This window comes from Ammospiza nelsoni, chromosome 6 (assembly GCF_027579445.1).
Source record: "Ammospiza nelsoni isolate bAmmNel1 chromosome 6, bAmmNel1.pri, whole genome shotgun sequence".
Lineage (NCBI taxonomy): Eukaryota > Metazoa > Chordata > Aves > Passeriformes > Passerellidae > Ammospiza > Ammospiza nelsoni.
Window position 1 is genome coordinate 63,476,136 of NC_080638.1, and position 23,392 is coordinate 63,499,527.

General features: G+C 46.9%; 1 protein-coding gene across 3 annotated transcripts; it reads left to right on the forward strand.

Annotated features, from left to right (window-relative positions):
* The first annotated feature begins 30 nt into the window (after positions 1-30).
* POLE2 (DNA polymerase epsilon 2, accessory subunit) lies at positions 31-22,031 on the forward strand. Of its 3 annotated transcripts, none has more exons than XM_059473657.1 (19): positions 31-80; positions 5,298-5,398; positions 6,225-6,300; positions 8,270-8,347; positions 9,020-9,113; positions 11,569-11,643; positions 11,908-11,991; positions 12,482-12,538; positions 12,882-12,930; positions 13,796-13,868; positions 14,293-14,465; positions 16,017-16,106; positions 16,267-16,321; positions 16,659-16,718; positions 16,816-16,893; positions 17,236-17,344; positions 20,413-20,589; positions 20,676-20,743; positions 21,859-22,031. In XM_059473657.1, the coding sequence occupies exons 3-19, from the start codon at positions 6,236-6,238 to the stop codon at positions 21,875-21,877; spliced, it is 1,404 nt and encodes a 467-aa protein (XP_059329640.1). In that variant the 5' UTR covers positions 31-80; positions 5,298-5,398; positions 6,225-6,235; the 3' UTR covers positions 21,878-22,031. The 3 variants fall into 3 exon arrangements, with proteins under 3 accessions (XP_059329640.1, XP_059329639.1, XP_059329638.1); XM_059473656.1 differs by lacking the exon at positions 31-80 and adding an exon at positions 3,169-3,266; XM_059473655.1 differs by lacking the exons at positions 31-80; positions 21,859-22,031 and adding an exon at positions 3,169-3,266 and having other exon boundaries at positions 20,413-20,769.
* Positions 22,032-23,392: the final 1,361 nt, after the last annotated feature.

Sequence of the window (23,392 nt, forward strand, 5' to 3'; positions counted from 1 at the left end):
CGTGAGGCGGAATAACCCGTGCGGGAGGATGTGAATAATGCGGGAGGATGTGAATAATGGGCGCGAGAGGAGGAAAGAAGGTTCGGGGATAGGAGAGCTAAACGCAAACCACAAGGCGAGAAGGGAGGGAGGAGCTGGGTCCCAAAGCGTTTAAGGCTCCGGGCAAGGGCACGGGGTGATGGACAAGGGAGAATGTCTTCACACTGCCAGAGGGCAGGGATGGGTGGGAGACCGGGAAGGAATTCCTGCCTGGGAGGGTGGGGAGGGGCTGGGATGGAATTGCCAGAGCAGCTGTGGCTGCCCCTGGATCCCTGGCAGTGCCCGAGGCCAGGCTGGGCACTGGGGCACCCTGGGACAGTGGGAGGTGTCCCTGCCATGGCAGGGGTGGAATGAAATCGACTTTAATGTCCATTTCAACCCAAACCATTCCGTGTTCCTGTGGATTCTGTGATAAGGCAAGCACAGCAGAACTCCCTGTCTCTCTGAAGGTGAGACAAGCCAGAAGCAGCAGCTATGAAATAGTACCTGATAGTAATTAAACAGCTGGACAGTTCCAGTTCTTACTCTGTTTTGTCGACAATTGACTCCGTTCCAGCTGAACTCTGTGTCCGGCTGAATGAATGGAATTCAAAATAAAACAGGTACAGCTCTTCAGAAATAGAGTAGAACGTGGGAGAAATGTGCACTTTAGCATCCTATGAAAGGGCACCAGAAAATAATTGTCAGGATTTTCTTGTGATGGTAGGACGCACTTCCTCTGTTGGATCTAGGGGGGGAAATGTTAATTATACATTTTATATACCTTGATAAATATATATTATATTTATATAATAATATATATGTAAATGTTGATGATACATAATATATACATTGATAAACTGGTAATATTAATCACAGACTCTCCTGAATTGGAAGGGACCCCCAGGGATCATCCAGGGCCTGGCACAGCTCCAGGTATTCTCTCAGTGGTGACACAGAGATCAGGACCTGTCCTGAGCTCAAAATGAGGCAAGGGACTGTTGGTGCATTGGGATGGTGGTTAGAGTGCAGGAGCCAGCATTGGGAAGAGGTGAAAAAGCCATGGGAAGCAGACAAACTCTATCCACAGAACTCTCGGTCAGGTAGAGCTGCCATGTGCTCTCTCAGGAGATGGGATTTTGCCAGTGCAGCAGTGACAGACATGGAAATGAGCTGTTTGTCAGTGTAACAAAACAGTTCCATGGATCCAGGCAGATCCACGCTGGCTGGTCTGGAGCTCTGGGCTCTCTCCAGTCCCTCTCCAGCTGCTGTGATGTCCAACAAAGCCACAGGAGGTGACAGAAACAAAGATCTGGGCCCGGCTTGCAGAGTTGCAGATGGCTCAGTGGAACACAAGGCTGCAGCTCACGCTGGAATACTTTTATATCTCTGGTGGGAGGCTCCAGGCAAGCCAAGAGAGCCCCCAAATCCAGCAGGATGCTGTAGGAGTGTGCTTTGCATTCCCTGGTTGGTCACAGCTTCAGAGAAAACTATTTTTGGACAAGGGGCACGTCCCTTCTCCAGGTGCACCTTCCTTCATGTGGCGAGACAGGAGCTGAATGGCAGCATCAGGTTTTCTTAGAAGGAGAATAAGCAGTAATTTTAGCAAATGAAGGTACTTATGTAAGAATTTGGCTTATAATGTGCACCTAGCTGCATGCCTGTGACAAAAAATGAATCATATTTCCTGCCAAAATAGCTGAGACCTGTCAGATGGCAGCTTTGTCTGAAGAGAGCAGCAGCAGCTTCACCCATGAGCTCACTCCCCGACGAGGAGCAATTATAAATGATGCAGTTGAGAATGAAAATAGCTGACATTTTCTGTCTGTCTGTAAATCCCTGCAGTCTTTTGATCAAACTCTTTCAAGAGTTGCTTTGTGAGCCTTCTGTGGAATCAGAGCTGTACTTTGAGAGATGGGCATGAGTGTTTGAATGAAGTATCAGGTGTTTTCCATCTGGAGAGAAGGCAGCTGCTCCACAATCCTGGAACTGTGGCTGTCCTTGGATTCCTGGCAGTGTCCAAGGCCAGGCTGGATGAGGCTTGGAGCAACTTGGGACCGTGGAAAGTGTTCCTGCCATGGCAGGGGTGGAATGAGATGAGTTTTAAGGTCTCTTCTCATCCAAACCATTCTGGGATGCTGTGATTATATAAAAACAGCCCTGGAGAGCATCCTGTGCTCACAGGACCAATTCACAGTCAGATGTGTTTGATGGATGTTTTGTGCCAAGAAAATCTGAAGTGAGAGACTCTGGAGAACTGGAGATCCAGAGGAGCCTGTGCTGGGCCTGCAGGGAAAGAGGAGGGAGAAATATTGTGAGCTACAAAGGAACAAAGTGACAGTATGAATAATTGTATTGGGTAACTTGTGTCTGTCACAGCAAGTGTTTTATGGAATCGGGGAATTGTTGAGGTAGGATCTCCTCTATAGATGTGGAGTCTGCCAAGGCCACTACTGCCCCATGTCCCCATATCCCACATCCACATGATGTTTAAATCTTTCCAAGGATGGGGACTCCACCACCACCCTGAAAGCCTGTGCCAGGGCTGGACAAACCTTATCATGGGGAAATTCCTGCTGTGCCCACCCTGAGCTGCCCTGGCCCAGCCTGAGGCCGTTCCCTCTGCTCCTGTCCCTGTTCCCTGGAGCAGAGCCCGACCCCCCGGCTGTGCCCTCCTGGCAGGAGCTGTGCAGAGCCACAAGGGCCCCTGAGCCTCCTTTGCTCCAGGTGAGCCCTGCCCAGCTCCTCAGGGATTCTGCAGCCCCTGCCCAGCTCCTCAGGGATTCTGCAGCCCCTGCCCGGCTCCTCAGGGATTCTGCAACCCTGCCCAGCTCCCTCAGGGATTCTGCAGCCCCTGCCCAGCTCCTCAGGGATTCTGCAGCTCCTTCCCAGCTCCTCAGGGATTCTGCAGCCCCTGCCCAGCTCCTCAGGGATTCTGCAGCTCCTTCCCAGCTCCTCAGGGATTCTGCAGCTCCTTCCCAGCTCCTCAGGGATTCTGCAGCCCCTGCCCGGCTCCTCAGGGATTCTGCAGCCACTGCCAGGGACAATCCCTGCCCCAAGCCGGGTCTGGCACCGGCGCTGGGCCCACCCGGGCTGAGCGGGGCCGTGCCCGGCTCCTCCCGCGGCGGGGCCGGCCCGGCCTGAGGGGGCGGCCCGGCCGCGTTTGGCGCCATCGCCGCCATGGAGCCCGAGCGGCTGCGGCGCCGCCTGAGCTCCGCGTTCCGGCTGCGGGGGCTCGTCCTGCGCCCGTGAGTAGCGCCGGGCCCGACCCTGCATCGGCCCGAGACCCTGCTGCAGTCCCGGACCCTGGTCCGGTCCTAGATCTTGCTCCGGCCCCGCAGGGATCGGCCCCGGGCGGGCTCGGGCCCGGGGAGCGCCGGTGCGGGATGGGGATGGGGATGGGGCCGGGGCCGCTCCGCGTCCCCCGCAGTCGGGGCTGCCTTTCCCCGCTTTTCCTCCTTCCCCCGCATAGAGGCCTCTGAGGGCTCCTCCAAAGCCACTTTAGCCGGTCCTGCTGCTGCGGGCCCCTTCCTTCCTTCCTTCCGTCCGTCCGTCCATCCATCCCTCTCATGACCCTGGGTGCCACCAAAGGCCACCATGCCACCATGGTCTCCCCTTGCAGCCCTCCCTGATGCTGGTGCCGGGTGTTTGGTTGAGTGTCTTGTGCTCAGCACTCTTTGCTAGAGGAAGGAATGGCATTTCCAAAGACAGGAATGGTTTATTTCCAATATAATGGGATGTGTTATTTAGAGATGCCAAGGTCAATGAGAAGGGATTCCTGCTTGCAATGGAAGGTGTCATGATTAAAAGAGATTTGGTCTCCCATCGCTCTTATTTTCCCTTTCTTTCTTGTGTTTGTTAATATCAATAAAATTCCCTCTCTGTCATGGTTGGGATGTGGTTATTTTGGACAGTGCCCTGATACTTTCATTAGAGAGGAGCACAAGTCCAGAACTCCTGACTCCACACTTCCCCGAGCTGAGACACTTTGAAGGTCAGGCTGATCACCAAAATGCCACTTGGGCTGGCCAGCAGATGACATTATTAAGAAAATTGTTATTTTTAATGTGGGACTCTTGACTAAGGTTGAGGGAAGAACCTGATTTCTAAATCTTGTGTTATTGAGAATTAAAATAACTCCAATTTCAAATATATTGTTAAGCTGGAGCAAGTCCTGTGGGGGCTGTAGGCTGTGGGGAAGCAGGACAAGCTGGAAGCTCTGCTCTGGTGACATCCCAGCTTCAGGGCTGCGCCCGGATTTGGAGTCCAAAATGAGGGACATGGAGCTGCTGGAATGATCCAGAGGAATCCATGGAGCTGCTCCAGGGCTGGGACCCCTCTGGAGCCAGGCTGGGAGGGCTGGGGGTGCTCACCTGGAGAGGAGAAGGCTCCAGGGAGAGCTCAGAGCCCCTGGCAGGGCCTGAAGGGCTCCAGGAGAGCTGCAGAGGGACTGGGGACAAGGGATGGAGGGACAGGAGCCAGGGAATGGCTGCCAGTGCCAGAGGGCAGGGATGGGTGGGAGATTGGGAACTGGGAATTCCTGGCTGGGCTGGGATTGCCAGAGCAGCTGTGGCTGCCCCTGGATCCCTGGCAGTGCCCAAGGCCAGGCTGGGCACTGGGGCACCCTGGGACAGTGGGAGGTGTCCCTGCCATGGCAGGGGTGGCACTGGGTGGGATTTAAGGTTCCTTCCAGCCCAAACCATTCTGGGATTTCATGATTAGAAGGTCAGAGAACCTGGCTTGGAGTGGATGTGAAGGATTTGGGTTGATTTAGCCTCAAGAAGGGAAGATTCATGAGGAGCTAATCCCAGTCTTCCTAAAAGTGAGAAGTGTTCTCAAGGATGCACAGTGGCAGGGCAAGAGACAATTAATTCTTCATTGAAATTTAATTCAACTTTGAAGTTGATGGAGTAGAGAATGCTGGAATCTCCCCCACTGGAAGCTCTCAAGGCTTGGCTCCACAGGGCCCTGGGCAGCATAACCCAAACCCTGCTTTCAGGGGAAGGTTGGACCACAGGGTCTCCAGAATTCCCTTCCAACATGAAATTTTTTGTGTGAGGCTGAGGTTCTCCACATCTTTTCCCTGATATTTTCAATCCCAATGAGTTTTTTCTTTGACTTAAACCAACGTGGTATTATACAGAGCTAATTATTTCTGATTATTTCTGCTTTTTAACCACAAGCCACGTGGTGCTGATGTGCACACCTGCCAAAATCAGCACAGTTTGTGTCAACTATTGAACATTGATTGCTTTTTGTGCTTTCTCCTCTGGGATTAGGGATGCCCTCAAGTATCTCACTGAAGCTTTCCAGTCTACCAGTGAGGGAGAACTTGATGAAATAATTGAAAATGTCATCGATGCAGTTGAAAAACAGCCTTGTAAGTAAACAATTTCTTTTTCTTGAGCCAATTTTCCTGGCATTTCTGATGTCACCAAGACAAAGACAGTGACTGGCAGCAGAGGCACTGAGGTGTCTTTGTGATATAAAGGGTTGATTGAGATAAATGTATTTTTTTGCCTTTTATTTTGGTTAAACACTGAGATTTGCAACAATGTGACAATTACTAAAAGTTTGTTTGGACATCTTTGTACCTGAAACTGCAATTTAAAATATTAAAATTTTTAAATTTTTTTACACATTGGAGGGATGGGACACAGGGAATGGCTTCCCACTGCCAGAGGGCAGGAATGGATGGGAGATTTTGAAGGAATATTTTGAATGAATATTTTGAAAGAATAATTTGAAGGAATATTTTGAAGGAATATTTTAATGGAATATTTTGTAGGAATTCTTACCTATGAGTGTGGGGAGGCCTTCAAACTCATTTAAGTTATCAATATAAATTAATGAAAACAACAATATGCCTGTCTCTAGAACTGTGTTGGAATAATTCAGGCAGCAATCCTTGTGATAATGTTCTGGAACCAAATTAACCTGCAGAATGTGAGAGCTCTGCTCTAACACATTTGTGATATATTTGGCAGCTTTGCATAAACTATAATTGTCTTGTTCTGCATGTTTGGGGTATTTTTTCCCCAGTGGAATGTGTCCATTTGGTGGCAATATTAAGTGATCCATCTGTGTGCCATTACATGAATTATTTGTGTGTGTTCCTGTGAGGAGACTCAGCCATTGAATGTGAGATGTTGGAGACTCACTTCCTTCCTTGCTGCAGGTTTAACCCTTGGGATTTTTCTTTGCAGTGTCATCCAACATGATTGAGCAGCCCCTGGTGGAAGCAGCAGTCCAGGAATGCAGCCGTGCCCCAGATGAGGCCATGTAGGGTGACATTACAAATGTTCTGGGCACTTCTGGGAGTGCTGGCATTTCCTTGTTCCTCCTGGGGACAGGAGTGCCAGGCACTGTGTGCAGGCATTGCTCTCTTGTGCTTTTGCCTTTGCTCCAGTGATGCCTCAGGGTTTAACTTTTATATTTTCACGTTCTGTGCTGCTTTAGTGTGTGGGTCTGAGCTACATATGAGGGGGATGGTGAGCTCTGTGCACAGAGCAGGGAGACAAAAACTCAGCCCTGGCACCCAGTGCCACATCCAGGCTTTGTTAAACACACCCAGGGATGGGGACTGCACCACCTCCCTGGGCAGCCATTCCAGAACTTCATCACCCTTTCTGTAAAAAACCTTCCTAATATCCAACCTGAATTTCCCTTCAGACAGGGAGCCCCAGGAGACTCTAAGGGAGCTGGGCAGGGGCTGCAGAATCCCTGAGGAGCTGGGCAGGGCTCACCTGGAGCAAAGGAGGCTCAGGGGCCCTTGTGGCTCTGCACAGCTCCTGCCAGGAGGGCACAGCCGGGGGGTCGGGCTCTGCTCCAGGGAACAGGGACAGGAGCAGAGGGAACGGCCTCAGGCTGGGCCAGGGCAGGTTTGGATTGGAATTTGGGAACATTTCTTCATGGAAAAGTTCCCCGGGGCAGTGATGGAGTTGATGCCTCAGGTTCAGCTTTTATGTTTTTCACATTCTGTGCTGCTTTAGTGTGAGGATCTGGGCTCCATATCAGGGGATGGTTCTGATGAGGTGCAGTTCTGAGCTCTGTGCACAGAGCAGGGAGACAAAACAATTCCTGCTCCAGCTGGGCACCAAGGACAAATGACCCAAACCTCAGCCCCAGAGCACAAACCCCGTGGGCTGGAGAGAGAAAAACAAGCAGGGTGGGACTGCAGGGGCTAAAGCTGGAATGGGACAATGAACTGCAAGGTGCAAATGGAGCAGAACTGATCCCAGGGACAGAGCCCGTGCCCGGCCGTGCATTTTGGGGCCATTTTGGTTGATCTTGGGTGCAGCCCTGGCTGGGCTCTGGTGCTGCCCAAGGTGGATGCATGGAGGAGATGCTTTGAATGAATCCCTGCTTTATTCTGGAACTCCATCCAGCCCCTGCTCTGGGGCAGCCTGCACAAGGCATCACCAGGTTGCTCCTCAGAGCCTTTGTTCTCATGGCTGGGCCTCCAGGGGCCCTGAACAGAACCTGGAATTCTGGAATTCAGCTCCTGGGGTTGTACTGGGTGTGCTGCAGGTGGAATATTAACCAACACTTCTGGCCATGCTGTATTTGCTTTGCTCTAGATGAAAGTTATCTCAAGTTGCTGCTTTGTTCCTTTCTTTTCTGAAAGCACTTAGGAGAAGTTTTCCTCTGGGGTGCCTGCTCCTGCTTTTTTGTTTAGTTTTTTGAAGCCCTGATTGATTTCCCTTCTGTGATAACAAAGTGTGGAGCAATTACTGGAGTTTCTGAGAACATTTTGATGCTGATGGATGTGTTTCCTTTCGTGTTCACATCATTGATGCAGAGCATGAAAAGAGATGGTTTGCTGGGCATGTCAATTAGATCTTGTCATCCCCCAGCCTCTCAGGATGGAGAAAATTTGGGTTTAGCTTTGCTCCTTGCCTTTGGAATCTTTATGATGCAGATGGTGTGAGGGTGACTCTTCTTTGTGGTGCGTTTTTAGACTCAATGTAGGTTTTTTTCTGCTCCAGAAGTGAAGAGAAATCCATTTGTACAGATTCTCAGTGCAGAGTCCTGAAGGGAAAAGCTCTACAGATCACAGGGACAAGTCTTTTTCATTATTTAACTAAAAGATGAATAAGAAAATAGACTAAGAAATAGAAAATAAAATAGAAAGAGAAGTGGTGATGATATTGAACATATTTGTCAGTTTGTTTCACCCACTTCATGGAATCACAGAATGGTTTTGCTTGGAAGGTAACATGCAGTTAATCTGTCCCTGTTCTTATTTCAGAGAAAATGTTTTCAACATTATTGGAGCCTTTGACATCCCACGTTTTATTTATAATTCAGAAAGAAAGAAGTTCCTGCCGTAAGTCTGCAATATTTTAAATTTCAAGCACTTTCTGTTTTAAGAACAAAACCTCTATAGGATAAGTCTGGTTTTAATCTTTCCCTCTTGGCTCTGTTCAGCTGAAGCCTGAGTGAGAAAAGCAATAAATGTTTAAGACCATAAACCAAGTTTATTCCACGTAATGAATAAAAAAGACAGTAAGGCTAAGGTCGTACATCACCAAAGGTAGTTTGGGGTTATTTTTTTTCTCACATCGGGTTGTTTAAATTTATTTTTTTAATAAATTTGATCTGTCTGTTGCCTGTATTTATTTCTTAGTCTGTATCTTGCAGCTCTCTGAAGCCCTGGGGGGTTTCTAAGGAGAGCTCCAAACAGTAACAAAGAAAAATTAGGAGCAGCTGGTGAGAAACTGCAGGAATAATGCTTTTGTTCACAACTGCTTAAAGGCATAACTGCTTTTTTTAAAATGGATTTCTGCAGAGGTCTCTTTGGGTGGAAGGATAAATCTCAAGGCCTGTGAGTTAGAGGGGAATGGAATGGATGCAGAAATGCAGAAACTCAGGATCCTGAGCGGGAATGTGCCCAAATCAGGGTGCGGCTTTTGCAGCCTCCCAGGCCTTTCAGATCAGTAACTCATCTTGCTGTGGGAATATCCCTGTGTGACCCTGGGCTTGTGTTGGTTCCCTGCAGCCTGGCCATGACTGACCTGCCCAGGCCGAGTTTGTTTGGGACTGCCCGGGACAAGGCGGAGCTGTTCCGGGAGCGCTACTCCATCCTGCAGCAGGTCAGAGCCAGGGAGGGACCTGTCCTTCCAGACACACCCTGCTCCTCCCACACACACCCTGCTCCTTCCAGACACACCCTGCTCCTTCCAGACACACCCTGCTCCTTCCAGACACACACCCTGCTCCTTCCAGACACACACCCTGCTCCTCCCAGACACACCCTGCTCCTCCCACACACACACCCTGCTCCTTCCAGACACACCCTGCTCCTTCCAGACACACACCCTGCTCCTCCCACACACACCCTGCTCCTCCCACACACACCCTGCTCCTTCCAGACACACCCCCTGCTCCTCCCAGACACACCCTGCTCTTCCCAGACACACCCTGCTCCTTCCAGACACACCCTGCTCCTCCCAGACACACCCTGCTCCTTCCAGACACACACCCTGCTCCTCCCACACACACCCTGCTCCTTCCACACACACCCTGCTCCTTCCAGACACACCCTGCTCCTCCCAGACACACCCTGCTCCTCCCACACACACACCCTGCTCCTCCCAGACACACCCTGCTCCTCCCACACACACCCTGCTCCTCCCACACACACCCTGCTCCTCCCACACACACCCTGCTCCTTCCACACACACACCCTGCTCCTCCCACACACACCCTGCTCCTTCCAGACACACACCCTGCTCCTCCCACACACACCCTGCTCCTCCCACACACACCCTGCTCCTTCCACACACACACCCTGCTCCTCCCACACACACCCTGCTCCTTCCAGACACACACCCTGCTCCTTCCAGACACACCCTGCTCCTTCCAGACACACCCTGCTCCTCCCACACACACACCCTGCTCCTCCCAGACACACCCTGCTCCTTCCAGACACACACCCTGCTCCTCCCAGACACACCCTGCTCCTTCCAGACACACCCTGCTCCTCCCACACACACCCTGCTCCTTCCACACACACACCCTGCTCCTCCCACACACACCCTGCTCCTTCCAGACACACCCTGCTCCTTCCAGACACACCCTGCTCCTCCCACACACACCCTGCTCCTTCCAGACACACCCTGCTCCTCCCACACACACACCCTGCTCCTTCCAGACACACCCTGCTCCTCCCACACACACCCTGCTCCTTCCAGACACACCCTGCTCCTTCCAGACACACACCCTGCTCCTCCCAGACACACCCTGCTCCTTCCAGACACACCCTGCTCCTCCCAGACACACCCTGCTCCTCCCACACACACCCTGCTCCTCCCAGACACACCCTGCTCCTTCCAGACACACACCCTGCTCCTCCCACACACACCCTGCTCCTTCCACACACACACCCTGCTCCTCCCAGACACACCCTGCTCCTCCCACACACACCCTGCTCCTCCCAGACACACCCTGCTCCTTCCAGACACACACCCTGCTCCTCCCACACACACCCTGCTCCTTCCACACACACACCCTGCTCCTCCCACACACACCCTGCTCCTTCCACACACACCCTGCTCCTCCCAGACACACACCCTGCTCCTTCCACACACACCCTGCTCCTTCCACACACACCCTGCTCCTTCCAGACACACACCCTGCTCCTCCCAGACACACACCCTGCTCCTCCCACACACACCCTGCTCCTCCCACACACACCCTGCTCCTCCCACACACACCCTGCTCCTTCCAGACACACCCCCTGCTCCTCCCAGACACACCCTGCTCCTTCCAGACACACCCTGCTCCTCCCAGACACACACCCTGCTCCTCCCACACACACCCTGCTCCTTCCAGACACACCCTGCTCCTTCCACACACACCCTGCTCCTTCCAGACACACCCTGCTCCTTCCACACACACCCTGCTCCTTCCAGACACACCCTGCTCCTTCCACACACACCCTGCTCCTTCCAGACACACACCCTGCTCCTCCCACACACACACCCTGCTCCTCCCAGACACACCCTGCTCCTCCCACACACACCCTGCTCCTCCCACACACACCCTGCTCTCCCTGCTCCTTCCAGACACACCCTGCTCCTTCCAGACACACCCTGCTCTTCCCAGACACACCCTGCTCCTTCCAGACACACACCCTGCTCCTTCCAGACACACCCTGCTCCTCCCACACACACCCTGCTCCTCCCAGACACACACCCTGCTCCTTCCAGAGACACACCCTGCTCCTTCCAGACACACCCTGCTCCTTCCAGACACACCCTGCTCCTCCCAGACACACCCTGCTCACTTTCTTTAGGCTTATTTTATTACCTCGTGCATTTTTTAGGCTTAGTTTTATGATCTGGTGTTATTGATCATCTGTTTCTTGGAAGTAAGTTCTTGTCAAAAGAATTATTAAAAGTTGTTGGATGGAGTAAGAACTTTCTGAAGTTCTTACTTTCTTCTTTCTGAAGAACTTTCTGTTTTGCATAGTGCTTGTAGCAAACTGCCTTTTTGGCGGTGCTCATTTCTTTTTAAACTGAGTCACTTCAATTTTGGTTTGTGCAGAGGACTCACAGACATGAGCTGTTCACTCCTTCACCAGTGGATGCTCATCCTGATGATAGCAAGAACAAATTCCAGGTAAGAAGTTGGGAGTTCTTTCCAGTTTTAATCCAAATAATGACAGCAGTTCTTTATGCTAGCAGCCGCTATTGGGAATGTGCTCCTAAGGCACATTCAGAAATCAGGCTCTGATTTTGGTGATGAGCCTGGATCCTCTGGCTCAGCTGGGTGTTCATGCACAGCCATGTCCTCTGTGGGGCTTTGGGGGAAAAAGCAACCAAGGGAGTTTGAGTTTGGAGGGTTTGATTTGACTCTGATTGGATTCTTTGTCTTTGACCCCAGCTAAAGACAGTGGAGACTCTCTTGGGCAGCCCAGCTAAGGTGGGAGAAGTGATTGTGCTGGGGATGATCACTCAGCTCAAGGAGGTGAGTTCCTTTATGCTGTGGGGTCTCTGATCACAGCTCACTCAGTACTGTAATGCATTAAAAATGAGAAAACTTAAATATCTCACACTGACTTATTCTGAGAGACTTTTCCACAAGCATTCAGTGCCAGTGTGTGTGGAAATGTCTTTATTTGTCTTCCCACTATAAAATTTTTATGTCAGCAACCAGAAGCAGTGAGGATTTTTTTGGCTTGTCCCTTTGAGAGGCTCGAGCTTCCAGTGGCTGAGTTTGGAGTTGCCAGTGCCCTGCATTGTGATTTTAGGGAGGGGAACACCAGCAATCCCAACTGCAGCAGCTCCCAGGGAAGCTGCTGAGATACATTTCCTATAAATGACATTATTTTCATTTCTTGCCGTCTTAAAACATTAAACCAACCAAATGATTTCTGAATGCTGACTGATAGATGTTTCTGATTGAAGTATTTGTGTGTCTGGTATATTTTGCTTTATTAATGAATCCTGTTTTGTAGGGGAAGTTTTTCCTAGAAGACCCCACAGGAGTGGTGCAGCTAGACCTTAGTAAAGCAATATCCTTTTGTTGTGATGGAATTTCCTGTAGAGCTGCAGGATCTGAAATGGAACAGCAAATCAATGCTGACCATTCAGAATTCCATCTTGGGAGCTGCAGCTCTTTCTCCTTCGTTTGCAATTCCTTGTCCTGCCTTTCCCTTGGACATTGGACTTTCCCTCCCCATGGAAGCAGAGCCTGCTCCAGTTCCTGGGCTCTCTCTGGACTTACCTGCTCAGGTACCAGGGAATTTCCAGGCTCTTCAGGCAGCCTGTGACCTTTCAGTGCTGTCCAAATCCATTAGCAAAATTTTGGTTCAAAAACTTACTTTAAGAAAAATACATTCCTTAACCTTGCTGCACCAGTTCCACAGTGGGTTATACACTGAATCCTCCTTTGTTCTGGCAGAAGGTAAAGCAGACTGGGTTTATGTTTTAGCTTGTAATAAATTATTCTGCTCAAGCTGTGGCTGAGCAGAGAAGTCTCATTTTGGTGACCATCACTGAGATTTTTGGCCTTCAGCTTTTTGCTGTGACTCTGGAGGCAGAGAGGAGGAATTTGGGGGTTTTGGGGAATGTGAGCAGCTTTGAGGATTGGCCCCAGCATGCTTGGAGAAGTTATGAGTGGATTAGGAAGACAGCCTGGAATAACCAGAGGAACGATTTAATGATCTGAAAATACTGCTCTGTGCTGGCAAAGCTTTTTAATGAGGCTTCTCATTAGGATGATGTAAGAGCTTGCAGTTTTGGAGCCTTGTTTTAGCAAAAAAAAAAAAAAAAAAAAGAGAGAAAAAAAAAGAGGCTATTTCTGTCTGTGGAATGTTCCTCTGTGCAAGATCCAGGATCTCAGTCTGTTTTCTGGGGTGTTTTATGCTTGTAGGAAGAAGCTGGGAGCAGAAATGAGAGTGGGGATAAATAAATAAATAAATCACCAAGTTCCTTCTGTTCTCAACAGTGGGGTTTGAGACAAGGAGGAGCACTGGGATGGGGCCAGCAAAATCAGGCAATCCTTGTGTGCTTCAGGGGTTGTTCTGTGGCTGTGCAGCAAATCCACTCACAGGAATAGCTGGGGTTTAAAAACAAAGTTGATTTCCTTCTCAGCCCTTTTTCCACCCAGCTCATTCCCTGCTCTGGTTCTGCTGCCCCCAGAGAGGGATTGATGGAGGCTGGGGCTGGCAGTGCAGCACGGCTGCCAGCTCTGACTAATGTCTGGGACATGATGCTCTTAGAAAAACTCAAGGGTTCTTTTGCTGTTTTGCTCTTCCAAAACCTCCTAGGCTGGTATGAAGATGAAGTTTTCCATGTGAACGCTTTTGGATTTCCGCCCACTGAGCCTTCTGCTACCACGAGGTACAAAAGTGGCTTTTGGCAGCCTCACTCCATGTTTTCCCTGGGCTTTCTAAGTCAGATCATTGTTATTTTGTAATTTCTCTGACATTCAAGTCTGTTATTCTTCCTCCTCCCCAAATGCTTTAAAATAAATCCCATTTTAAGAAAGCAGTTCTGGGCTTGGAGGCTCTGTAGGGTTGGCAGAAAAACCCTTCCAAAAGCCTTTGGGTTGTGCTTATTAATGGAAATTGGGATGTAAACCCTTCTCAATGGCCAAGCCAGGCAACTGTTCCATGGGAATCATAAATTCCTTGTTGCTGAGAGAGTGGATCCCTGGGACAGTGGGAGTGGAATGGATCCCATCCCACTGGAATGGGATGAGCTCTAAAGTCCCTTTGAACCCAAACCATGCTGGGATCCTGACTGGGGCATTTCAATGCTGCAGAGCCTTCTATGGGAACATCAACTTCTTTGGAGGCCCTTCCTCAACATCAGTGAAGGCTTCTGCCAAGCTGAAGCAGCTGGAGCAGGAGAATGAGGATGCCATGTTTGTGTTTGTGTCTGATGTGTGGCTGGACCAAGCAGAGGTGCTGGAAAAGCTTCACATGATGTTTTCAGGTAGGTGAGAGTTGCTTCCACTCTAAACCTTGTTTGCCTGATTTGTTTCCATAAATTCTCAGTACAAATAGGGTTTTGACCAGGAGCCATTTTCTGGGCTGTGATAGGAATGTTTCCCTTGCTCCTGAAAGTTCTTCCTGGGCTTAACCTGAAGATTAATTCCTTAGTTCAGGGAGATGAGCATTGCTGCCCACTGCCAGATGGGAGATTGGGAATTGGGAATTCTGGCTGGGAGGGTGGAGAGGGACTGGGATGGAATTCCCAGAGCAGCCCCTGGATCCCTGGCAGTGCCCAAGGCCAGGCTGGATGGGCTTGGAGCAGCCTGGGACAGTGGGAGGTGTCCCTGTCATGGCAGGGGTGGGATGGGATGGGATGGGATGGGATTTAAGGTCCCTTCCAGCCCAACTCACTGCAGGATTCTGGGATCAGTAATGGGGACAGCACTGGATAAAACATTGATGCAATATAAAGGAGCATTTCTGAATTGCTCCTTGAGTTTGGGAACAGCCTGTCCCTCCTGCCTGGGGCACCATGGAAGTGTGAGTTTCAAACCAGCCCAGAATTCAGGGTGGGAGGCTGCTGCTCAGCAAAAGGGAGCTGGACACAAATGAGCAGAGTCATGCAGGAGTTCCAAACCAGTTCAGTGTCTGGATCAGAGCTGGGCACCCTGGGCTCGAGGCAGGCCTGCAGGTGCTGAGGGCAGGGAGGGACTTTGCTCCCTGAGCTTTGTGTGCTGAGCTCCCCTGGCAGGGATGCTCACCTTGCATTTGCTATTCTGAGACTTTCACAGGCCAGTAATAACCTTAATTGTCAACTGAACGAGCAGCTGTGGGGGAGAGCAAGGGAAAATATTGATGAGCCATTTCTCTGGGCTAAGCAATTCTGTTCTATTTACCAGCCCTTTGAAAAGCAGTGAAGTAAATCCAAGTGTGATTCTGTGTGTCAGGAAAATGGAGAGGAACTGGGGTGTGAGATGAATGCCTGAGTAGTTGTTTCTATTTTTATTTCAGGGATGGGAATCAGGTTTCCTTTTCCCCCCCTTTGCTTTGAAGCAGTTAATGGGTGAGGTTGTGAGCACTCATCAGATCCTCAAGCTGCTCAGGCAATTCCAGTTACTGTTGCTTTGTCATGCCAGAGGGGGAATTGGATGTTGGGAGAGCCCTTAAATTGGGATGATCAGGGAGGTTAATAGCAGCCCAATGCTGCCTGTTTGCTGTTTTCTTCTTGAAGGCAATAATGCATTTAAAAATGGCATTATTTATAATAATTGCACTTGGTGTGATTCTGTGGCTGGGGCAGGAGTTGGATGCACACAAGCACTGCTGGAGCTCAGCCTGGAAATGCCACAGGGCTCCCTCAAAGTGACATTTGTGCATTGCCATCCCCTTTCTGAGCTGAAAACAGCCTGGATCAAGAAAATCAGTCAGGTGTATAAATAGCAGCAGAGCCTGAAGTGCTGTTTGAGTTCCTGCTTTTCCTGGGATGGGCTGGGTGCTGGAAGTGGACGGGCACAGATGGGTACAGATACTCACAGATCCTCTCTTCTCCCAGGTTATTCCTCTGCACCTCCCACCTGCTTTTTCTTCTGTGGAAATTTTTCATCTGCACCATATGGCAAAAATCAAATCCAGTCCCTGAAAGGTGAGGTCCTTGCAAACAGCCAGACACGTGCACTGAATTAAAATCATGCTGGCAAACAAATGAAGAGAGCAGAAAAGAAACCCTTTCAGCAGAGGGGGATCCACCCAAGGTGTGTTTGTTTGTTTATTTCTAACCAGGTGTTGTGCCCTGCTTTTCCCAGGTTCTTTGAAGGCTCTGGCAGATATTATATGTGAATATCCCAGCATCCACCAAAGGTACAGAGCAGGGGGAAATCTGTTTATTTTGTGAAGCCTTTAATTGCTTGCAGAAGCTGAGAGTTACCCTATTTTCTGTGTCTTGTGAGGCAGCTGTGATCAGATAAAAAGCTGCTTTTGTAACAGGCCTGCAGCTTTGTTTGGGAGCAGGGTGAGCTTGATTTTATCTAAAATAGCTTGGGCATGGAAAGTGCTAAGGAGGGAGCCAAGGTCTCTCCCTGGGATACTTCCCTGGCTCCTGCTCTCTGAATTCAGAACATCAGACCCAGTTTTTAGATCAGTTTATACAAAAGTGATTTGTTAAACTTTTTTTTTTTTCTGGTTATTTTTTTTGCAGTAGCCGATTTGTGTTTGTCCCTGGTCCTGAAGATCCTGGGCCTGGTTCCATTTTACCAAGGTCAGTTTGCTTCCCTTCCTGACATCTTGGAATTTTGAGTGAAATTTGAGTTAAAGATGGTAAGAGTCTTTGTTGATACCTCTGTTATTTATTTTAGACCTCCCCTGGCTGAAAATATCACTCAGGAATTCAGACAGCTGGTGCCATTTTCAGTTTTCACCACAAATCCCTGCAGGTAACCATGTAACTGCTAATTTTATAAAATAAATTATGTGCAAATATAATTTTCAAAGCATGTAAATATTGAGGAAAATTTGCCTTAAATTTTTCAAATTAATAGAACTCTTCACGTTCATGAATTGTAACTAGTTTTAAATGCACTAAGACATAAAAAATCAGTGAAGAAAGGATGTAGTGCTAAGAAAATGATATTGAATATAAAAATCCTGCTGAAAAGCATCATAAGGGAAAGTATTCTTTTCATTCAATTGTCTGTATTAGAGGGAGATCAACTTTCTAATGCATCTCCCTCATTTTCAGGTTAACCTGAATTAATTTCCCTGCTGTTTTCACTCAGGGTTCAGTACTGCACCCAGGAAATCATTATTTTCCGGGAAGATTTGGTCAACAAAATGTGCAGGAACTGTGTTCGCTTCCCAAGCAGCACCATGGACATTCCCAACCATGTGAGTGAGTTAATTCACCAATTTTTGCCAAGATTTTTGATTTTATTGATCAGCAGGGCTGGATTTGGGGGCTCTGATGCTCATTTTTGTGTCACATTGCATGAGTAACCCAGAGGGGTTGTGAGAAGGATTTATACATTGAGAATTCTTATTTTTCTTGACATTTTGACAGCAAAATAACTCAAACCATGATAGTTTAAGGTGGGATTGAGTGACTCTATCACACTGGAGCTGCCCTTGAGCACAGAACTTCAGAGCAGCAACCAAACCTCAATGTCCTGCCAAGAAACACTGATTCCTAAAGGCAAATTTGAATGGAAATCACAATTTTTTAAAAGATTTGATTGGTTACCCAGTGCCATTTGCAGTAGAGCAGCAAATTCCTCTAAAATTCATCTGCTTGTTTTGTCTCCTCAGCTGAAATTGAAATTCTGCTTCTCACCCATCTGTGAGCTCTGGGTTGTGGTTGCACTTAATGAATCCACAGCAGGAGCTGAGGGGATTGACTGAAATAATGGATGAGAACCATCCAGGTAGTCCTGGCTGATTGCAGTGGTGGATGGAGTCAGGTTTTATTTGTTTTACAGGAGTTTCTGTGTTTGTTTGCCTCAGAAAGGTGTTTTAGCTCAGTGTTTCTGTGAACACCCCATGGACACTGAGCTACCTTGGTTTTGGGGGCACATTTCAATTCCTGACTCTTCCCTGTCCTCTTGCAAGGGAAGGAAATGTGGAATTGCAGCACTTTCTGCAGGTTGTTTTTTTGCATACTCCACTTTTCCTCTGCCTTTTTGGCCTATTTTAATTCAGCCATCAGTGGGAAAAGAAACAAGAGAGAGGGAAATTTTGTCCCAAAGAAAGGAAAATCATCTGGGAATCAAAGGATTTCTTCAGTTCAGGGAAAAGACTTTTTAAGTGTGGTTAACTGGAAAGCAGTAAGGAAAATAAAAGCCAAAAAATGAGAGTTGTGGCAGTATTGGTGCTTTCTGGGCTGGAGGAACAGGTAAGGGATTCTCCTGGAGAGTCTGACTGATGAGATAATTGTGACATCTTCAAATGCTGGCCTTTAAAAAGGCCTTTGTGTATTAAAACCTCCACAACTGAAGAAAGGAAGGAGCAGCTCACTGCTTTACTCTGGAAATCATTAATAATCAGCAGGAATGAGATACAAAAAAACCCCAAACATTTCCAGTTTTAAAAAGGTTCTTTATTAACCCACACTGACACGTGCAGGGGTGAACTGAGCTTGCAGCAAATGCTTCAAACCAAGATTTGGGGGGTTTTATTTGCAGTTTGTGAAGAGCATTTTATCCCAGGGGTAATGCTCGAAACCAAGTGTTTGTGGAGTTTTTTGTTCATTTTTTAAAATATTTGTTTGGTTGGTTGGGTTTTTTTGTTTTTTGGTTGCAGTTTGTGAAGACCATTTTATACCAGGTGTAATGCTTAAAACCAAGTTTGTGGGGTTGGTTTTTTTTTGTTTTGGTGGGTTTGTTTTGTTTTGGTTTTAATTTTTGTTTGGTTTTGGTTTGTTTTGTTTTTTTTTGTTTCAGTTTGTGAAGACCATTTTATCCCAGGTGTAATGCTTAAAACCAGGTGTTTGAGGATTTGTTTATTTTGTTGCAGTTTGTAAAGACTTTTTTATCCCAGGGGTAATGCTTAAACCCAAGTGTTTGTGGGTTTTGTTTTTCTTGTGGTTATTTTTTTGTGTTTTTTTTTTTTTTTTTAATTTTTTGTTTTTGGCTTTTTTTTGTTGCAGTTTGTTAAGACCATTTTATCCCTGGTGTAGTGCTCAAAACCAAGTGTTTGTGGAGTTTTTTTGTTGCAGTTTGTAAGGACCATTTTATCCCAGGTGTAATGCTTAAAACCAAATGTTTGTGTGTTTGGGGTTTTTTTGTTTTGGTTTTTTTGGTTGTTTTTTTTCTGTTTGTTTTTTTTATGTAATTTTTGTTTGTTTTTGTTTTTGGTGTTTTTTTTGTTGCAGTTTGTGAAGACCATTTTATCGCAGGTGTAATGCTTGAAACCAAATGTTTGTGGGGGTTTTTCTTGCAGTTTATGAAGATCATTTTATCCCAGGTGTAACGCTCAAAACCAAATGTTTGTGGGTTTGGTTTTTTTTTTTTTTTTTGTTGCAGTTTGTGAAGAACCAAATGTGTGTGGGGGTTTTTTGTTGCAGTTTATGAAGACCACTTTATCCCAGGGGTAATGCTTAAAACCAAGTGTTTATGGGTTTTTTTTGTTTTTTAATTTTTAAAAAATGTTTTTGTTTTTGTTGGGTTTTTTTTTGTTGCAGTTTGTGAGGACCATTTTATCCCAGGGGATAAATGCCTCGTCTATTTCTAACCAAGTGTTTGTGGTTTGTTTTTGCCGTCGCATTTTGTGAAGACCATTTCATCCCAGGTGTAATGCTCAAAACCAAATGTTTGTGGGGTTTTTTGTTGCAGCTTGTGAAGACCATTTTATCCCAGGCATAATGTTTTAAGAAAATGTTTGTGGTGTGTTTTTGCTGTTGCAGTTTGTGAAGACCATTTTATCCCAGGTGTAATGCTCAAAACCAAATGTTTGTGGGGTTTTTTGTTGCAGCTTGTGAAGACCATTTTATCCCAGGTATAATGCTCAAAACCAAATGTTTGTGGGGGTTTTTGTTGCAGCTTGTGAAGACCATTTTATCCCAGGTATAATGCTTATAAGCAAATGTTTGTGGTTTGTTTTTGCTGTTGCATTTTGTGAAGACCATTTCATCCCAGGTATAATGGTCAAAACCAAATGTTTGTGGGGTTTTTTGTTGCAGTTTGTGAAGACCATTTTATCCGAGGCATAATGCTTATAACCAAATGTTTGTGTTTGTTGTTGCTGTTGCATTTTGTGAAGACCATTTCATCCCAGGTGTAATGCTCAAAACCAAATGTTTGTGGTTTGTTGTTGCTGTTGCAGTTTGTGAAGACCATTTTATCCCAGGTATAATGCTCAAAACCAAATGTTTGTGGGGTTTTTTGTTGCAGCTTGTGAAGACCATTTCATCCCAGGTGTAATGCTCAAAACCAAATGTTTGTGGTTTGTTGTTGCTGTTGCAGTTTGTGAAGACCATTCTGTCGCAGGGCCACCTGAGCCCGCTGCCCGTGTACGTCAGCCCCGTGTTCTGGGCCTACGATTATTCCCTGAGGGTTTATCCCCTGCCAGACCTGCTGGTCACAGCTGACAAACACGACCCCTTCAGTGTCACCAGCAGCGAGTGCCTCTGCATCAACCCCGTGAGCACCTCCCCTCCCTCCTCATCACCCCTGCACTGCCATTTTCCTCTCATAAATGGGATTTTTCCCCCCTTTTTCCTTCACAGGGCTCGTTTCCCAGAAGTGGATTTTGCTTCAAGGTGTTCTACCCCTCCAACAAGACAGTTGAAGACAGGTAAATATTTATTTCTTATGTGCTGAGTTTCTGATTATCATAAAAATAAGATAAAAACCACATAAGAATTGTAATATTTTAATATTTCAGCACCTTAACTTACACTTCATACTTAGGCAGTGCAACAAATCCAAATGCCCAGAACTGGAGCAATAAATGTAGAAATTACAAATATCAGTGATGGAAAGCACAATTCAAAAGTAAAAGGAGATGATTGCACTGACTGATTTTCAGTGATAGAGAACTAACTGGAGAGCAGATTTGTTTCTGGGGATGATGGTTGTTACATAAATTAATTAAATTTGGGAAAAGATTTTACTTCATTTTGTGATAATTATCATGCCCAGAAGCCACTTTCAGGCTTTGATTTAATATATTTTTAAATCTGCACTTGTTCATTCCACTGACTGGAGAAAAGCTAGCTGTAACACCAAAAGTGTTAACGTGTATTAATATTTCAGCAGCTTAACTTAAACTTCATACTTAGGCAGTGTAACAAATCCAAATGCCCAGAACTGGAGCAATAAATGTAGAAATTACAAATATCAGTGATGGGAAGCACAATTCAAAAGTGAAAGGAGATGATTGCACTGACTGATTTTCAGTGATAGAGAACTAATTGGGAAGGAGATTTGTTTCTGGGGATGATGGTTGTTACATAAATTAATTACATTTAGGAAAATTTTTTGCTTCATTTTGTGATAATCATCAAGCCCAGAAGCCACTTTCAGGCTTTGATTTCACATATTTTCAAATCTGCACTTTTTAATTCCACTGACTGGAGAAAAGCTAGCTGCAACACCAAAAAAGTGTTAAAATGTATCAAAGGGCTTAAAATGGATGAAAATTTACCTGTTTGAAATAATGATGGTATAACCCATGAGGAAAAGCATAAATTTATCTTCTCCTTGTTGGAGAAACCTTCCCAGGGAATTAATAATGGGTCAGCCCATTTAACTTCTACTTTAATATTAAAATATCACACCATGAGATACTTCAGGTCTTTAAATAGTTGCAAACATTATCAAGTGTTTCCTAGATAAAGAAATAGGAGAACATTATGAACTATTTTTAAAATAAACCTTCTAAATACTGTTTTTCTTTGGTATTTTCAGCAAGCTTCAAGGACTTTGAATTTCTGTGGCACTGAAAAAAGGCAGTGAACCCATGGGAAGCCAGCTGTATTTTTTTTTACATGCCTTAGTTTTGTGATGTATTATGAACTTTTTATAAAAAATGTCAAAGTCAAAACCGATTTGTTTTGTACACAAATAAACTTTTACAGGAAAAGGCACTGGTGTCAGTTTAGATAAATTGTAAAGTCAGAGTGAAAAATAATTGGCAAAGCTTAAAAAAAGGTTAAATGGAGGAACAAGCTGTATCAAACAGGAAAGGAGCATAAAAAAATAATTAAAGATAAGGAGAACTTGGATAGCTGGTTATCTGCAAGGAGCCTGGAAATGGGGGTGGGATTTTTCTTTGTCTGGGAAATGCCCAGGAAAGACCTGGGAGGTGTTTTATGGCAGCAGCAGCCATTTGAGGATGGTGTTATGCAGGCAGGACAAGGAGTGGTAAAAGCAAGGACAGGATCCTTTAGAGCTTCTGGAGAAGGCTGGGAGGAGGAAATCTTGGTGGGGGAAAGAGGGATAAGAGAGAAACTGAGCCAAAAGCTGCTCCAGGTGTTTGTGGGCATGGAGAGCAGAGGGGCCACCCCAAAGTGCCCACCCAGGAGTGCCACAGAGGGGACCCCTGGCACAGGAGCTGTGCCACAGCCCTGCCTGCTGTGCTGGCACTGCCCAGGGCAGGGTTATAAATACATATCATAATACTGGCTTTTCAAAAATACCAAAAAAATTGGATTCTATATGTATAATGTAAAAGTAACTTTGCTATACAGTTTTTATTCTGCTATTAACTAAACTTACACATAGTAGTGAAACAGCTGCTGTAGTTATGCTTGTGATAATTGAACTGCCTACTTAGCTGGGATAACACCCGGTGAATGTGTGATGGAGGACCCCTACTACTGCTATCAGCACCTGTGTGTAAAAATTACAGACCAAAATATCGACTGAGGTGATGATAAGAATGCACTAAAACCACAGCAAAAAATGTGCATGCTCTGAAAAGGTGGAGCTGATGCTGAACAGTTCTTAGAGCACATAAACTAGTTTGGGGAAAAGTTTAAATATGCATAATGATGAATATGCAGTAGGCTGATGCAATAGAAAAGGTATATAGTAAAAGTATAATAGTAAAGGGTTTCTCCAAAATACCAGGAGTGCTCTTGGCTGAATGCCCAGCACCCAGCTGTTACCTTTGCTTTATTTTTGTATCCTACTGTCCTTTATGAAACTTTTAAACTTTACCAGGAAAGTGAACCTGGTTTTTCACAGCAGGAAGGAGGAGGGACAGGGGGATATGGGCTCTGAGGGCAGCTGGGCCTGCTGAGGATTTAAAACTGCACTGTGAGGGGATGGCAGTGGAGCTCAGATCTCCACATGGGGAGGGAACATAGACTTTGCAGAAGGATGAGAAGATGAGGGTGGGAAAGCAGCCCTGCTGATGCCAGGGGTGCTGGCTGGAAGCCACTGAAGGGAGGGGAAAGGCGAGGCCGGGGCGGCGAGGCGGGGCGAGGCCCTCGGCCCT

Bases quoted from the DNA above. Each gene is read 5' to 3' on its own strand.
- POLE2 (XM_059473655.1), top strand. From the start codon at position 3,199: ATGGAGCCCGAGCGGCTGCGGCGCCGCCTGAGCTCCGCGTTCCGGCTG. The intron at 3,267-5,297 runs GTGAGTAGCGCC...CTCTGGGATTAG, and splicing joins CGGGGGCTCGTCCTGCGCCC to GGATGCCCTCAAGTATCTCA. The intron at 16,719-16,815 runs GTCAGTTTGCTT...TATTTATTTTAG, and splicing joins CCTGGTTCCATTTTACCAAG to ACCTCCCCTGGCTGAAAATA.